Genomic DNA, 19,082 nt, shown 5'->3' with positions numbered 1-19,082 from the left:
AATTCCCTGAAAGCTTGTCCTGAAAAATTGTATGTTAGTGCAAATAAAAAAGTATCCCAGACAGTACTCAATTGTTTCTATCAAACATCAGGAAAACATTACTATCCCCAAGTTTCCTATAGATGCTAAAACTATATTATTCAAGGCTTACTGCTTTTCCAGGACTAAACAATCTAGCTGTTTATAGGATATTATCTCTTAGTGTATGAAGGGCCAGCCCAAATTGCCCATTCGGTATGTTACACACACATGCGCTGATGGGGAACATGCTGACAAGCAGAGAAAGCAGACTGTTCCCAGACTATAACCAAACTGTACTACCTAAGCGCTGTAGAGAAAAAACAGGTTACCAAACTGACTCTGCTGCTGGGAACACGTTGCAAAGAGACAATTTAATTTCAAAAGTATTTTTCATTGTGCTATTTAATAACTGTGAATGAGCTAGGGCATATGCACAAGGAGTTGAAGAAACACATAATTATAAATTGTATGTTCTTCGATAAGTTTAACAATCACAATGTATCACGTGTTCACTTGGATTTACATTTAAATATTAATTATTATACATTTTTGTGCAGTCATTGAAAAAAATGAAGACAACAGTATTTCCCTTGTGGAACTGGATCCTCCAAATCCCTGGGACTCTGATCCAAAGATTCCAGTAGACTTGGAAGTAGGGGAGTTACAGGTATGCTTGTCAATTTAAAAGAATGAATAACATTTTTGTTTCAAATCTTTCTTTATTATTTCTTTATAATTATAAAACATACAAAACATCCATCAACATACCTAACATCCATCAACTACTACATATTTCTAAAAAAAAAAAAAAAAAAAAAAATTATATATATGTATATATATATATATACAGTGGTGTGAAAAAGTGTTTGCCCCCTTCCTCATTTCCTGTTCCTTTGCATGTTTGTCACACTTAAGTGTTTCGGAACATCAAACCAATTTAAACAATAGTCAAGGACAACACAAGTAAACACAAAATGCAATTTGTAAATGAAGGTGTTTATTATTAAAGGTGAAAAAAAATCCAAACCATCATGGCCCTGTGTGAAAAAGTGATTGCCCCCTAAACCTAATAACTGGTTGGGCCACCCTTAGCAGCAACAACTGCAACCAAGCGTTTGCGATAACGTGCAATGAGGCTTTTACAGCGTCCTGGAGGAATTTTGGCCCACTCATCTTTGCAGAATTGTCCTAATTCAGTTACATTAGAGGGTTTTCGAGCATGAACTGCCTTTTTAAGGTCATACCACAACATCTCAATAGGATTTAGGTCAGGACTTTGGTTAGGCCACTCCAAAGTCTTCATTTTGTTTTTCTTCAGCCATTCGGTGGTGGACTTGCTGGTGTGTTTAGGATCATTGTCCTGCTGCAGAACCCAAGTTCGTTTCAGCTTGAGTACACGAACAGATGGTCGGACATTCTCCTTCAGGATCTCTTGGTAGACAGCAGAATTCATAGTTCCTTTTATCACGGCAAGTCTTCCAGGTCCTGAAGCAGCAAAACAGCCCCAGACCATCACACTACCACCACCATATTTTACTGTTGGTATAATGTTCTTTTTATGAAATGCAGTGTTCCTTCTACGCCAGATATACTTGGACACACACCTTCCAAAGAGTTCCACTTTTGTCTCATCGGTCCACAGAATGTTGTCCCAAAAGTCTTGGGGATCATCAAGATGTGTTGTGGAGAAATTGAGACGAGCTTTGATGTTCTTTTTGCTCAGCAGTGGTTTTCTCCTTGGAACTCTGCCATGCAGGCCATTTTTGCCCAGTCTTTTCCTGATGGTGGAGGCGTGAACGCTGACCTTAACTGAGGCAAGTGAGGCCTGCAGTTCCTTGGACGTTGTTGTGGGGTCTTTTGTGACCTCTTGGATGAGTCGTCGCTGCGCTCTTGGGGTAATTTTGGGCGGCCGGCCACTCCTGGGAAGGTTCACCACTGTTCCATGTCTTCGCCATTTGTGGATAATGGCTCTCACTGTGGTTCGCTGGATTCCCAAAGCTTTGGAAATGGCTTTATAACCCTTTCCAGACTGATAGATCTCAATTACTTTCTTTCTCAATTGTTCCTGAATTTCTTTGGGTCTCGGCATGATGTGTAGCTTTTAAGGATCTTCTGGTGGACCTTACTGTGTCAAGCAGCTCCTATTTAAGTGATGCCTTGATTGTGAACAGGTGTGGCAATAATCAGGCCTGGGTGTGGCTAGAGAAATTGAACTCCGGTGTGGACAACCACAGTTATAGTATGTTTTAACAAGGGGGGCAATCACTTTTTCACACAGGGCCATGATGGTTTGGATTTTTTTTCACCTTTTAATAATAAACACCTTCATTTACAAATTGCATTTTGTGTTTACTTGTGTTGTCCTTGACTATTGTTTAAATTGGTTTGATGTTCCGAAACACTTAAGTGTGACAAACATGCAAAGGAACAGGAAATGAGGAAGGGGGCAAACACTTTTTCACACCACTGTATATATATATATATATATATATATATATATATATATATATATATATATATATATATATATATATATATATATATATATATCAGCCCTCATCCCTCCCACCTACCCCATCGCTCCTCACTTCCTCACTTACAAATATTCCTTAAGGTTCCCTGAGGTGCAAAACTCCTCCCACTTTTTCCAATGCTTTGAAATCTGATCCTCCACATATCCTTCTTCTCTTATTTGCTTCTCCATATAGTGTGTTTCACTCATTTCACATTTCCACTCTATTATTAATGGAGCATTTTCCTTTTTCCATTTTCGCGCTATTACAACTTTTGCAGCTGTAGTCATACAGTGCAAAAACTCTATCTCTTTCTGTGTTAACCACTTCAGCCCCGGACCAATAAACACCTTAAGGACCAGAGGTCTTTTTCCAATTTCGCACTGCGCTGCTTTAACTGGTAATTGCGCGGTCATGCAATATTGCACCCAAACGAAATTTGCGTTCTTTTCTTCCCACAAATAGAGCTTTCTTTTGATGGTATTTGATTGCCTCTGCGATTTTTATTTTTTGCGATATAAATGGAAAAAGAGCGAAAATTTGGAAAAAAATATATATTTTCTTCTTTTTGTTATAAGAAAAATCGAATAAACTAAATTTTAGTCATACATTGAGGGCAAAATTTATTCAGCCACATGTCTTTAGTAAAAAAAATGTCAATAAGCGTATATTTTTTGGTTTGCGCAAAAGTTATAGCGTCTACAAACTAGAGTACATTTTCTGGAATTTACACAGCTTTTAATTTATGACTGCCTATCTCATTTCTTGAGGTGCTAAAATGGCAGGGCAGTACAAACCCCCCCCCAAATGACCCCATTTTGGAAAGTAGACACCCCAAGGAAATTGCTGATGGGTATGTTGAGCCCATTGAATATTTATTTTTTTTGTCCTAAGGGATTGAATAATGACAAAAAAAAATAAAAATTTTTTACAAAAAGTTGTCACTAAATGATATATTGCTCACACATGCCATGGTTATATGTGGAATTGCACCCCAAAATATATTCCACTACTTCTCCCGAGTATGGGGATACCACATGTGTGGGACTTTTTGGGAGTCTAGTCGCGCACGGCACCCCGAAAACCAATCACCACCTTCAGGATTTCTAAGGGTGCAAATTTTTGATTTGACTCCTCACTACCTATCACAGTTTCGAAGGCCATAAAATGCCAAAATAGCACAAAACCCCCCAAAATTACCCCATTTTGGAAAGTAGACACCCCAAGCTATTTACTGAGAGGCATGCTGAGTCCATGGAATATTTTATATTTTGCCACAAGTTGCGGGAATATTACAAACTTTTTTTTTTTGCACAAAGTTGTCACTAAATGATATATTGCTCACACATGCTATGGGCATATGTGAAATGACACCCCAAAATACATTCTGCTGCTTCTCCTGAGTACAGGGATACCACATGTGTGGGACTTTTTGGGAGCCTAGCCGCGTATGGGACCCCGAAATCCAAGCACCGCCTTCAGGATTTCTAAGGGCATACATTTTTTATTTTACTCCTCACTACCTATCACTACCTATCACAGTTTTGAAGGCCATAAAATGCCAAGATGGCACAAAACCCCCCCAAATGACCCCATTTTGGAAAGTAGACACCCAAGCTATTTGCTGAGGGCCATGTTGAGACCATTGAATATTTTTTTTTTGTCCCAAGGGATTGAATAATGACAAAAAAAAAAAAAAATTTTTTTTTTACAAAAAGTTGTCACTAAATGATATATTGCTCACACATGCCATGGTTATATGTGGAATTGCACGCCAAAATATATTCCGCTACTTCTCCCGAGTATGGGGATATCACATGTGTGGGACTTTTTGGGAGTCTAGTCGCGCACGGCACCCCGAAAACCAATTACCACCTTCAGGATTTCTAAGGGTGCAAATTTTTGAGTTGACTCCTCACTACCTATCACAGTTTAGAAGGCCATAAAATGCCAAAATAGCACAAAACCCCCCAAAATGACCCCATTTTGGAAAGTAGACACCCCATGCTATTTACTGAGAGGCATGTTGAGTCCATGGAATATTTTATATTTTGCCACAAGTTGCGGGAATATTACCAACTTTTTTTTTTTTGCACAAAGTTGTCACTAAATGATATATTGCTCACACATGCTATGGGCATAAGTCAAATTACACCCCAAAATAAATTCTGCTGCTTCTCCCGAGTACGGGGATACCACATGTGGGGGACTTTTTGGGAGCCTAGCCACGTACGGGACCCCAAAAACCAAGCACTGCCTTCCGGATTTAAATATAAAATGCTACCAAAAAAACTGTTAGCGATCGCAGGGATCAGGCCTGACTCTGCGATCGCTGCAGTTATGTGTTTAGTGTTTTGTAAGTGACAGTGATCGATCGATACTGCACTTGGGTGGGCTGGGCAGAGGGGCAAAACGCAGGTGCTAGCAGGTATCTGGGCTGATCCCGCTAACAATGCGTTTTTTTGGAACCCTGAACTGCTGGGGACGCTAGTATAGATCTGATCAGATCAGATATTGATCTGTTCAGATTCTATACCACTACAGGAGGTTTATGCTTTGCGTGTGGGTGTTAGCGGTACTGGCACTAACCTAGCGCTGCCTGGGGCGACGCAGACCCTGACCCTAAAACCTAATTGATATCACCCGCCGGGTGATCAGGGGGTTAAACCTTTATTGGGTAATAAATGGTGGGTGCCCCGATGCTATAAAAAGCAAACTAACCAGAGTCACCCGTAACACTTATACGGTGATCAGTGGTGAAAGGGTTAACTAGGGGCAATCAGGGGGTTCAAATTTTTATTAGGTAGTATATGGGGGTCCCTGGCACTATATAAAAACCTGCCGGGGAACCTAAATAACTAACTGGCTAACCAGCGTCACCAGTGACACTTATACTGTGATCGCTGGTGAAAGGGTTAACTAGGGGCAATCAGGGGGTTAAAACCATTATTGGGTAGTATATGGGGGTACCTAACGCTATAAAAACCTGGCGGTGAAATTAAAAAAATAACTAGCTACCTAACGACACTAGTGACACTAATGCAGCGATCAGAAAAAACGATCGCTTAGTGACACTGGCAAAAGGGGGTGAAAGGGTTAACTAGGGGCAATCAGGGGGTTAAAACCATTATTGGGTAGTATATCGGGGTACCTAGTGCTATAAAAACCTGGCGGTGAACCTAAAAAAAAAACGAGTTACCTAGCGACACTGATGCAGCGATCAGAAAAATGATCGCTTAGTGACAGTGGCAAAAGGGGGTGAAAGGGTTAACTAGGGGCAATCAGGGGGTTAAAACCATTATTGGGTAGTATATCGGGGTACCTAGCGCTATAAATACCTGGCGGTGAACCTAAAAAAATAACTAGCTACCTAGCGACAGTAGCGACACTGATGCAGCGATCAGAAAAATGATCGCTTAGTGACACTGGCAAAAGGGGGTGAAAGGGTTAACTAGGGGCAATCAGGGGGTTAAAACCATTATTGGGTAGTATATCGGGGTACCTAGCGATATAAAAACCTGGCGGTGAACCTAAAAAAATAACTAGCTACCTAGCGACAGTAGCGACACTAATGCAGCGATCAGAAAAATGATCGCTTAGTGACACTGGCAAAAGGGGGTGAAAGGGTTAACTAGGAGCAATCAGGGGGTTAAAACCATTATAGGGTAGTATATCAGGGTACCTAGCGATATAAAAACCTGGCGGTGAACCTAAAAAAATAACTAGCTACCTAGCGACAGTAGCAACACTGATGCAGCGATCAGAAAAATGATCGCTTAGTGACACTGGCAAAAGGGGATGAAAGGGTTAACTAGGAGCAATCAGGGGGTTAAAACCATTATTGGGTAGTATATTGGGGTACCTAGCGATATAAAAACCTGGCGGTGAACCTAATAAAATAACTAGCTACCTAGCGACAGTAGCGACACTGATGCAGCGATCAGAAAAATTATCGCTTAGTGACACTGGCAAAAGGGGGTGAAAGGGTTAACTCTAGGGGCAATCAGGGGGTTAAATCTTTATTGGGGGTGATAGGGGGCTACCCTGGACCTAACACTAACTGCCCAGACAGTTTTAACTGTTACAACTGACACTGAATGCATTGATCAGTAAAGAAATGATCAATGCAATCAGTGACACTGTGACTGGGGGGGGAGGGGGGTGGGGATCGGGGGGCGATCGGGGGGGGGGGGGGTTTGTGTACCTATGTGTACCTATGTGTCAGTGTAGTGTTTTGGTGCACTTACTTTGTGTCTTCTCCTCGTAGTCCGGTCAAAAAGACCGCCCCGAGGAGAATGACATCACTTCCTCCTTCCTGTGTAAACAATACACAGTGGGAGGAAGTACGTCATTGGTCAGGAGCGATCCAGAGGGGGTGGCCAGAAACCAACGGCCATCCCCTCATCACGGATCGCTGCTGGAGGGAAACGGACCGCCGTATCCAGCGGGAGGGGGTCCGATCGGACCCCCCACCCGCTGGAAGGCAGGCACGTACATCTACGTGCTTGTGCCTGCCTGTGCCATTGTGATGACGTACAATGGCAATACGGCGGTCCTTAAGTGGTTAATGATTTAGGTGTGAGAGAGAATAGTACTATCATTATATCTATCTTTTTCCTAGTACCTGTCACTCGCTGATATATTTCTGTTATCTTACCCCAAAAATCTCTTAACTTGTAACAGCTATACCATATGTGTTCTAAAGTACCCTTTTGTATTTTGCATCTCCAACAGGTTTCAGGGTTCCTTTTATTTATTCTATTCATTACTACTGGGCTTCTATACCATCTTATTGCAACTTTATAGTTTTTTTCTTGGTCCTTGATTGCTACCGATAGTTTATGTATTCTTCCATATATCCCTTCCCATTCCTTCTCTGTCAACACATTCCCTATTTCCTCCTCCCATTTTTTCACTGCTGCTATTTTTTTAATATCACCATAAGGGAGTAATAGATTGTATATCTTAGAAAGTTTTTTTATTCGCTTTATCCTTATTTAATAATATTTGCTCGAATACAGTTAATTGTCTATTAATACTTATCATTAATGGATCTATATATGCTTTCAACTGAGAGTATTGCAGCCATTTATTATTATATTCATGTCCCATTTCCTGAAACGTTGGCATTCTCCCATCTATCAGGATTTGTATTATTCGCTCATGCTCCTCCATATTCCATTTAAGAAATGTTTTGCTTTTTAGTGCTGGTCTAAATTCGGGGTTGGCAAATAATGGGGTCATAGGGCCACTCATTGAGGAGAGATTTCCTTTTTTTATTATATCATCCCAAATTTTTAATGTTGTTTTTACAAAAATGGGTAACTCCTTTTCTTCTGGTCTTAAATTAGATTTTATCCATGGTTGATGTTTTATTCTAGCCCCTATTATATCTTCTTCTAACTTTACCCATTGTTTATTTTTTGCATTATGCTGCCAATCTATAATTCTCATTATTGACGCTGCTTGGAGGTATTTGGAGAAGTCAGGCATTGCCAGTCCTCCATTTTTTTTGTTCTTATTAATAATTCTCTTCCTATTTTAGGAACCTTATGCGACCATATAAAACTTTCTGCAGCTTCTCTTAAATCCTTCATAATCTTTCCTGATGGTATAATAGGGACAGTTTGAAAAATATATAGCATAATTGGTAGTATCACCATCTTTAGAATATTTATTTTCCCTAACCAGGAATAAGTTATTTTATCATATTTTCCTAAAAGTTTTTTTACCTTATAAATTGCTTTATTATAGTTCATGTCCTGTAGAAGTTTTAAGTCACTTGGAATATATATTCCAAGATACTTAATCGCGTCTTGTTTCCATTTAAATGGGAAATCATTTAGTATTATCTTTTGCATTCCTTCTTCCAATGAGATGTTCATTACTTCAGATTTATCATAATTAACTTTAAAGTTGCTCAATTGCCCAAATCTTTCCAGTTCTTTTATTACATTTGGTATTGTAATTATAGGGTTAGTTATATATAATAAAAGATCATCTGCATATGCAGCAGTCTTATATTCTTTACCTTTAACCTCTATCCCTTTTATATCCGTATTTCCCCTTATAGCTTCCATAAGATGTTCCATTATCATGACGTACAGAAGTGGGGATAGGGGACACCCCTGTCTAGTCCCATTTGATACCTTTATATAATCTGACAACATCCCCTTTGTCCTAACTTTTGCTCTTGAATTTTTATATAATGCAGTGATCCTATCTAGCATTTTAGGTCCCATTCCTATTTGCCTCAATACTTCCTCCAAGAATTGCCATCCCACCCTATCAAAAGCCTTCTCGGCATCTATAGCCAGAAGGCAGGCAGGGATGGCATTTCTCTGAGCGTATTCCATCAGTGTACATGTCTTGATAATGTTATCCCTTGTTTCTCTACCCTTCATAAAACCCGTTTGGTCCAAATTTATATGATCTGATATAATTTCTGTTATTCGTCTCGCTATTATCTTAGAGTATATTCTTATATCTATGTTTGTCAAAGATATAGGTCTATAGTTTTTACAAATTGATTGATCCTTTTCAGGCTTTAATATTATTACGATATGGGCCTCCATGCTCTGTACTGCAAATGGCTGTGTTTGAGAGATAGAGTTATATGTTTTCTTAAGAATAGGCGTGATTAAACTCTTAAATGTCTTATAGAATCTAGCGGTATATCCATCCGGGCCTGGACTCTTTCCCAGTGCAAGTTCTGCGATTGCATGCTCTATTTCTTCTATTGAGATTTCACGCTCCAGATCCTCAATTTTTTCTATTGAGAACATGGGTACCGCTGTTTCCCGTATATAGTTTCGTATCGCCTCACCCTTATTCCCTTTCTCCTTATATTCCTGATTTTCTTTTATATTATATAACTTGGAGTAATAAGTATGAAAAGTTTCAGATATTTCCACTGGGTCATATGTCATTTCCCTATTTGGTTTTACAATTTTTTCTATGTAACTTAAGGGTTGCTGCTTTTTTAATGTTCGGGCCAACACTTTCCCTGATTTATTTCCGAACTTATACCACTGTGTTCTATTTTTGTCTCTTATCTGTAGGGACTCTTCATCAAGCATTGATTGCATTTCCATTTGTTTTTCCTTTAATCTTATTCTGTCAAACGGTTTCATACTCCTCTTGTGTATCTCCTCTAATTCTCTAATCTCTGTTTCCAATTGAGATTGTTTCAATATTTTTTCTTTTTTTCTTCTTGCTCCATGCTTGATGAATATTCCCCACAATACACATTTTAATGTTTCCCATTGAATTGGGAATGATTTTTCATCTCCTTCATGAGTTAATAAAAATTATTTTATAGTTTGTTTTATCTCTACCTCACATTTATTATCTTTGATTAGATTATCATTCAATCTCCATATCCCACTCCTTTTCTTTGTCGCAATTACTGCAAACTCTAGCTCTATTGGGGCGTGATCTGACCATAGAAATCCCCCTATCTCTGATATTGGCTTCATTATTAAACCTTCCCTATTTACAAAAAAATAATCTAATCTGTGGTATGAGTTGTGAATATTTGAATAGTATGTATAATTCTTCTCCATTTGATGTTGGGCCCTGCATATATCAGTTAGCTGGTATTTTCTCAAGACATTTTTAAATTCCTTTATTTTAATGTTATTCTTTTTTTTTTGCATATTAATATTTGTAGTGTCCCTTTTTATATCCATCAGGAAATTAAAATCGCCTCCCACAATTACTATTCCCTCAGCTTTCTCCATTGCGTCTGATAGGGCTTTTATTCCAGTCTCTATTTGCCCATAATTAGGAAGGTACAAATTTATTATTGTAAATATTTTTCCATACAGCTTAAGTTTTATTATTAATAACCTCCCATCCTTACCTTTATATTTTTCTATTATTTGGACTGGTATATCCCTATGAAACGCAATCGATACACCTTTTGATTTAGAGTAAGGAAATGTATCATGTATCCACACACTATAATTTCTATTATTTATTTTAGGTATGTGATCTGATCGAAAGTGTGTTTCTTGAAATAGCACTATATCAATTTTCTGTTTATTCATAAAATTCAATATTTGATTTCTTTTAGAGGGGGAGTTTAGACCTCTTACATTAAAGGAGCAAAACCTTACATTTCCCATAAAGAAAAAAAATAAAAAAATAAAAAATAAGAACACGCAAACACTTACTATACTAACACAAATATCACTTAATACCTTCCAATCTACTTCCTTATCCTACCCAATCCATTACCACTCATTCGCCCTAAAATGTACACCCACATATACTCCAACCCACCCCTTTGACACCTCTTATCCCCTAATTATTGACTATACTAGTCTATCTTACCCTAGGTAAGGTCCCTATTGAGGGGGTATCTGATACTGCTGATCTAACTTTACTACCATTCGGCCGTTACATGCTATTTTTCCATTCCTATTCAAATTATTCTCCTTTTCTATATACATCTATTTGCCTTATCATTTATTTATACATCTTCCATCTTACCATCAAGCTTTGAGCTATTTTTTCCCCTTCCAACTATAATGAGGAGACCATAGGAAAATAACCCAGGGGAGAGAGGGATATGGTGGAGAGTAGTGAAGAGGGGGAGAAAAAAAAAATATATAAAAAAATTTTTTTATAAAAAAAAAAAAAGATATATTAAAAAATTAAAAAAAATATATAAAAATAAAAATTAAAAAAATAAATATTAAAAAATTAAAAAAAAAAAGGGGAGGGGGGGAGGGGGTAATATTACACACCCATTACTAAGTGTTTAATTAAGGTTAGATATACCACTACATATCTAACATATCCAAACTGTATATTAACCTCCCATATCAATAGTGTTATTAACCCTAAATTAACATAACCAACCCCATTGTGTATATTTAATAATCTTGTTAACAAATTCATTATTACTATTAAAGCCTGTGACATACCAAATATAATACATCCATACAATTTAGTGACTCTTTCTTGCCTTTTCGACTTACTTCCTTTTACCCATTACCATTATACCACCCTACATCCCCTCCCTCCCAACACCTAGCCTCACCACCCCTTCCACCCTTTACCCACCTATATCCAACCCCCCCCCCCCATCCACTCCCCCTCCCCTCCACCTCAGCCCCCATTTCCCTCCTATCTCCTTCTAATAAAATCCTTAGGCCAGTCTAGTATTTTCACTTCTGGAAGCTGCAATTTCTTCTGAAAGTCCTCTAAATCAGCCATTTCTCTAAATATTACAGTCTGTCCTTCATGCTGAACCTGTAGCTGAAAGGGAAATTTCCATCTATATTGCTTATTTTTAATCCTTAACTGCTCCAACAATGGTTTCAGAGCCCTTCTTTTATCCAATGTTAATTTAGATAAGTCCTGAAAAAAAAGCAAATTTGATCCTTCATACTGTAAATGATTATTTTTCCGTACTGCCGCCATGATCTTCTCCTTAGTTTGAGGATAGTGAAGTTTACATATCACATCTCTAGGCATATTGACATCCCCTTTCCTTGGTGCCATAGCCCGGTGCACTCTATCAATTAATATTTCTGCTTTTGATAAGTCCTGCAATATATTACTAAAGATCTTTTGAATTACTTCTGGGAGCATTTCTGAAGTCACGCTTTCCTTTAAGCCTCTTATTCTTATATTATTCCTTCTACTTCTGTTTTCTTGCTCATCCATAGTACTTACTGCTTGCTTTAAATCCTTTTCTTGCTCTTGCATTTTTTCCTTCACCTGCTATAGTTCCTTCTCCAAACTTTCCATTCTTATATTCATACCTTCTATTTTACCATGCGTTTCCAACGCAATTGTTTTTATCTCTTGGATTTCTGGTTTATACGCTTTCTCCATCCTCTGAACATAGTGATCCATATCTGCCCTTGTGGGTAAGGAGGTTATATAAGCTTTAATATCCCATTCTTCCTTCTCCTTTTTGTCATCTATTTCCATTTCCAGGATATCTATGGGGGAACTATTTCTAGGATGATCTACCATTTCTTCTCCTGATATACCAGATACTAAAAATGATTCCACAGAGTTTATTACCTCCTGAGATAACTGTGATGAATGTGTTATATGTGATGTTTGCATCGATATTAGAGGCTGTAATTGTTGGAAAAATTCCTTAATATGAGTGGTTTGTGTGGCTTGAGCCTCTGTATTGCTTTTACCTTTACTGTCCTTTTTACTCCCTCCAGAGCAAAGTGGTTTATTACCCTTTTTAGGTGCCATTATTTATATATATATATATATATATATATATATATATATATTTCTTTCTTTTTTCTTTTCTTCTCCTCCTCCCCTTTACTCTATTCCCATTTATCACTGTTTATGCTCCAAATCAAAACCTCTCATATAACCTCTCATATACTATTCAAAAGCATCTACTTAAGATGGCTGAGGAAAAAAAAAAAAAACAACATAGAAAAGATGCAATTAAGTTGCCAGTAATCGCAGATATAAAGGTTGCTTACAGATTATTGGTAGCGATTTTCAAGCTTCATGGGGATATGCAAAAAATGCCAGAAAAATGCAATTAAGTTGCCAGTAATCGCAGATATAAAGGTTGCTTACAGATTATTGGTAGCGATTTTCAAGCTTCATGGGGATATGCAAAAAATGCCAGAAAAATGCAATTAAGTTGCCAGTAATCGCAGATATAAAGGGTGCTTACAGATTATTGGTAGCGATTTTCAAGCTTCATGGGGATATGCAAAAAATGCCAGAAAAATGCAATTAAGTTGCCAGTAATCGCAGATATAAAGGTTGCTTACAGATTATTGGTAGCGATTTTCAAGCTGCATGGGGATATGCAAAAAATGCCAGAATCGTGCAGTCACTCAGCCCCCCCTGAGCCTTCAGTGATATCACTTTATGCAAAATTGCATTACAGTTTGTGCTCCAACTCGAAACCTCCCATATACTATTCAGCAGCGACCAGCGATAGCAGATGAAAAATAGAGTGCAGTTTAGTCCCCAATATTCACAAGTATATAGGCTGCTCACAAGCTGTTAGCTGTGATTTTTAGGCTTCAAAGAGAAAAGCGCCCCCCCCTGAGCTTTCAGCGGTATCGCCTTGTTCAAGATTGCTTCTCCTTTTACTTTTTTACTTTATTTACTTCTTTTTACTTTATTGCCTTACTAACCTTGAACAGTGTCCATAGAGTGGTGGTCAACATCATATTTTGCTTGTTCAGCTTTACTTTCTCCTGTCACCTTTCACCATCCTTTCACCATCCAGCTCCATTCTTTTTCGTACCCCCCCCGGAGGTTCTCGAGCTCTCCTGAGGTTCCCCGAGATCTTTCCGGGATCTCCCGATCTCTGCAGTCCTCTGCCCGACTCCTCTGTGACACTTCCGAGGCTTCCGAAGGGAGGATCACATCTGTCGGCTCCGTCTCTCAAGCCTTAGACACGGACCGGCGCTCGGATCCACTCCCTCCCCCAGCCTCTCTCAGCTTCAGATCTGGCGGCGCAGGGACCGGCACTCCATGGGGTCCTCCAATCCACCGGATGTGCGGCTCCAAAGAACGGCGTTCCACGGGCTCTCCACCTCCTCACAGTGATCATGCCAGGCACTCCATCCACTTAGCCACAGGTGAGGGGGTGAAAGGGATATCCCTTATGCAGCTCGGAAATTTGCTGTGTTAGCAATCCCTGAGTGAGTCCTTCCAGGGAGATTTCATATGCGGCTCAGAGTCTCCATAACGTAGCTTAACTTCTGTGCAGATATTAATATATAGGCTCCATAATCTCTTTATGCCACAGCACAGGCACCAGCAGCAGCAGCAGCAGCAGCTTCCTACACCAGCATGTCAGCATGCCGACCTCATGGAGCTCACCTAGTCAGCAGCTCCTCCCCCCTCCATCAGGTGTCCTGATTTGGGCTGAACCCTGTTATTTTTGAAGTGTATTTAGTTATGCATTTTACTCACACTTATAGCATTCACATGTGCTACATTAAACATGTCACAAACCTTTCAAGCTGGACATAAAATGCAAACATGCAAAAGCACAGGTTACATTTAATAAAGGAAAATGCCTGGCAAACAAAAAGGCAACCGAGTATACTGTATAAATCTAAAATGTGATGAGGTTAAACTTTGTAACATCCCCAACTCACAAGCCTTTTTTATTTGTCCTTTCAAGTGATGGACAACATCAGTTATTAAAAGGGGGTCTCAGACGTAGGAAAAAACAGGTCTGTACTTTCATTTACATGAAAATTTGAGATTAACACTTGCCTAGCAATCTATCTGGTACACTATATAATACTGGGTAGGGCCTCCTCAAAACAGCCTCTGATGAAGATTTAAGATTCTTTTGAGATCCACATTGACATAATTGCATTACAAAATTCTTGCAGATTTGTAAGCTGCACATTAATCCTGTGAATCTTCTGATTTACCACAACCCACAGGTATTCTATTGGATTCAAATCCATTGACTGTGCTACTATCAGTCAGTAACAGTGTTCGTGGTTGCTACCCCCCCCCCCCCCCCCCCGTACAGTGTCACCATACCGGTGCAGCCAGCCAGTGTCCCTGATTGCAGCCATACCAGTACAGTTTTGCTAGACTAGCGCAGCCAACAACAGTGTCCCTGATCCCCCTACACCAATGCAGTGTTGCCTGTGCCTGCCACCTGTACTGTCCCTTGTCTGTTGCAGTCCCAGCCATCCCCTGTGGACCCCTGGAACCACAGGAGCTATTTTGTCCACCATTTGTTCAGCATTCTGTACTTTCTGGCCAGTGAACATAGCATTGCTGGGAGTTGCACAGAACATAGCATTCCTGTTGACGCTACAATAAGCTAATTTCCTGACCACTCATACGAGCATTACAGTACAACTGTGTTTGATACAATATTGGTGATGATTGGTTTTGTGACACACAGTTCAAACATTGAAGAAGTTTCACACATATGGTATTTCCAAGTAGCTCTAAGAATATGCATTTTGTGTGTGAGAAATATTTTATTACATTGACAACTTTGTGTAAAAAAATACTTTTTCATTTACTTTCAACATTTTCCAAAAACTTGCAGCAAAAAATTCAATTCTTTTTTTTTTTTTACGTTTTTTATTTAAGGATTGCAGGATATACAAAAATAAACTGAAGACAAACATGATTCCCAGTTCCCCTTATTACTGAACAGAACATAGTGCTCACTATACAGTTTAAGTATATAACTAAACAGCACTTTGTTATCCATTACTACATTCTGTTAGAGCCATAAATTGCTGACCCAGAACCCCCTCACTGTCCGCCCTTGTGGCTATTCCAGTACAGCAAGGGAAACCTCCAGTATGTCAGAGTCAGAGTTCTTCGGAAATCACAATAATTTTTCACTTATGTGGGATAAAGGTATTAAAGGGTCAGAAGAGGGGAAGGGTAGGACAGGCAGTAGAAAACCAATAGAGAGAGAGGAAAGAGAGAAGCAGACAAGGGCAGGTAAGAGTGAGTGGAGCAGGGATGTGGGACTCCAGTAGGTCCAGCGATCAGGGGAGGGCTGGCAGCCTTAGGCCTGGGGGGCAAGTCCAGTCAAGTGGCCCATTGAACCCCAGAATCAGCTGACCATCCATCTACACCACATTTCCCGTACAGAGAGGGAGGGAGACTGCTCCACATTGCCCCAGAGAGAGAGAGACTGCTTGACACTGCCGGTCACTCTCTGTGCAGGCAGTGTGAAGCGGTCACTCTCTGTGCAGGCAGTGTGAAGCGGTCATTTTTTGTGCAGGCAGTGTGAAGCGGTCACTCTTTGTGCAGGCAGTGTGAAGCGGTCACTCTCTGTGCAGGCAGTGTGAAGCGGTCACTCTCTCTGTGCAGGCAGTGTGAAGCGGTCACTCTCTCTGTGCAGGCAGTGTGAAGCGGTCACTATGTGCAGGCAGTGTGAAGCGGTCACTCTATGCAGGCAGTGTGAAGCGGTCACTCTCTCTGTGCAGGCAGTGTAAAGCGGTCTCATTCTGTGCGGGCAGTGTGAAGCGGTCACTCTCTGTGTGGGCAGTGTGGAGCGGTCACTCTCTGTGTGGGCAGTATGAAGCAGTCACTCTCTCTGTGTGGGCAGTATGAAGCAGTCACTTTCTGTGTGCAGGCAGTGTGAAGCAGTCACTCTCTATCCGGGCAGTGTAAAGCGGTCACTCTCTGTGTAGGCAGTGTGAAGCAGTCACTCTCTCTGTGCAGGCAGTGTGAGGCAGTCACTCTCTCTGTGCAGGCAGTGTGAAGCAGTCACTCTCTCTGTGCAGGCAGTGTGAAGCAGTCACTCTGTGTAGGCAGTGTGAAGCAGTCACTCTCTGTGCAGGCAGTGTGAAGCGGTCACTCTGTGTGGGCAGTGTGAAGCAGTTACTCTCTGTGCAGGCAGTGTGAAGCAGTCGCTCTCTGTGCAGGCAGTGTGAAGCAGTCGCTCTCTGTGGAGGCAGTGTGAAGCAGTCACTCTCTGTGTAGGCAGTGTGAAGCAGTCACTCTCTGTGCAGGCAGTGTAAAGTAGTCACTCTCTGTGCAGGCAGTGTAAAGCAGTCACTCTCTGTGCAGGCAGTGTGAAGCAGTTTTTCTCTCTGTGCAGGCAGTGTGAAGCGGTCACTCTCTGTGCAGGCAGTGTGAAGCGGTCACTCTCTGTGCAGGCAGTGTGAAGCAGTAACTCTCTCTGTGCAGGCAGTGTGAAGCAGTCACTCTCTGTGCAGGCAGTGTGAAGCAGTCACTCTCTGTGCAGGCAGTGTGAAGCAGTCACTCTGTGCAGGCAGTGTGAAGCAGTCACTCTGTGCAGGCAGTGTGAAGCAGTCACTCTGTGTAGGCAGTGTGAAGCGGTCACTCTCTGTGCAGGCAGTGTGAAGCGGTCACTCTCTGTGCAGGCAGTGTGAAGCGGTCACTCTCTGTGCAGGCAGTGTGAAGCGGTCACTCTCTGTGCAGGCAGTGTGGAGCGGTCACTCTCTGTGCAGGCAGTGTGAAGCGGTCACTCTCTGTGCAGGCAGTGTGAAGCGGTCACTCTCTCTGTGCAGGCAGTGTGAAGCGGTCACTCTCTGTGCAGGCAGTGTGAAGCGGTCACTCTCTGTGCAGGCAGTGTGAAGCAGTCACTCTCTGTGTGGGCAGTGTGAAGCAGTCACTCTCTCTGTGCAGGCAGTGTGAAGCAGTCACTCTCTCTGTGCAGGCAGTGTGAAGCAGTCACTCTCTCTGTGCAGGCAGTGTGAAGCAGTCGCTCTCTCTGTGCAGGCAGTGTGAAGCAGTCACTCTCTCTGTGCAGGCAGTGTGAAGCAGTCGCTCTCTCTGTGCAGGCAGTGTGAAGCGGTCACTCTCTGTGTGGGCAGCGTGAAGCGGTCACTCTCTGTGTGGGCAGTGTGAAGCAGTTACTCTCTCTGTGCAGGCAGTGTGAAGCGGTCACTCTCTGTGCGGGCAGTGTGAAGTGGTCACTTTCTGTGCGGGCAGTGTGAAGCGGTCACTCTCTGTGCGGGCAGTGTGAAGCGGTCACTCTCTGTGCGGGCAGTGTGAAGCAGTTACTCTCTCTGTGCAGGCAGTGTGAAGCAGTCACTCTCTGTGCGGGCAGTGTGAAGCGGTCACTTTCTGTGCAGGCAATGTGAAGCGGTCACTCTCTCTGTGCGGGCAGTGTGAAGCGGTCACTCTCTCTGTGCGGGCAGTGTGAAGCGGCCACTCTCTCTGTGCGGGCAGTGTGAAGCGGTCACTCTCTCTGTGCGGGCAGTGTGAAGCGGTCACTCTCTGTGCAGGCAGTGTGAAGCGGTCACTCTCTGTGCAGGCAGTGTGAAGCGGTCACTCTCTGTGCAGGCAGTGTGAAGCGGTCACTCTCTGTGCAGGCAGTGTGGAGCAGTCACTCCCTGTGGGGGCAATCATTTTGGAGCAGTCTCCCAGAGAGAGACTGCATGATTGCCCCAGAGAGACTGAGAAAAAGAGCTTGCCCCTTCCCCACACCCAGTACAAAGACCAATAAGACTGCAGGAAGGTGAAGACTAAAGACTGTTCTGTCACTGCCGCCACACTAAGTGCTACCTGTGGAGTCTGGAGCTTCTCTGGTGAGTGAGCACCACACCACTGGGCAAGCCAAGCCAGCAGAGTAGCCGAGAGTCACAGCGAGTTCAGCAGGCTAAACATGCAAGTTCTGCTTTCTCCCTGGCATGACCACCATATTTACCAGGGTGCAGGCTCCTCCTGTGTCAATTGCGGGTAGTGAGAAAAGCACATGCAGGGGCACACCCTGGGGCACCAGCCAGATTAAGGGCATTGTGGGCCTGGTGCTGCAGTGGAGCAGGTTTAGGAGTGGCAGGAATATGAGGCAAGTAATGTCATTTCCCAGCTCTCCTCTTACTGGCCACCCTTCCCATGTTTCCAGGAGCCTGTGCTAGCTTGTGCCCAGACTTGGTCGCAGTCACACAGGTGTAAGGCTAGTGAAGCCTGGCACTTGATTTACTAAGCATCCATAAGAGCCGTGTGTGGGAGTGTGCTCTGAGGTGAAAGTTTTCAAGCCATCAGAATACAGTGATCACTGCTGGCAGCTTAGCAGCCAGCAGTGATCACAAAAAAAAAAGAAATAAAGACAAGCTGGTT

The 19,082-nt window shown here is 41.7% G+C and overlaps 1 protein-coding gene across 3 annotated transcripts in view; it reads left to right on the top strand.

Annotated features, from left to right (window-relative positions):
- LOC143996967 (cytidine monophosphate-N-acetylneuraminic acid hydroxylase-like) overlaps window positions 1–19,082 on the top strand; it is a 399,676-nt gene that overhangs the window by 166,657 nt on the left and 213,937 nt on the right. For all 3 annotated transcript variants that reach the window (XM_077492297.1, XM_077492296.1, XM_077492298.1), the window contains exon 4: window positions 579–688. In XM_077492297.1, coding sequence (XP_077348423.1) covers window positions 579–688 — 110 coding nt within the window. The remainder of the gene's footprint in view (window positions 1–578; window positions 689–19,082) is intronic.

This window comes from Lithobates pipiens, unplaced genomic scaffold, assembly GCF_037356315.1.
Source record: "Lithobates pipiens isolate NorthernLeopardFrog02 unplaced genomic scaffold, aLitPip1_a1.2 Scaffold_19, whole genome shotgun sequence".
NCBI classification, from domain to species: domain Eukaryota; kingdom Metazoa; phylum Chordata; class Amphibia; order Anura; family Ranidae; genus Lithobates; species Lithobates pipiens.
Note: the sequence above shows the minus strand (reverse complement) of the source record. Positions and strands in the feature narration are given on the sequence as shown.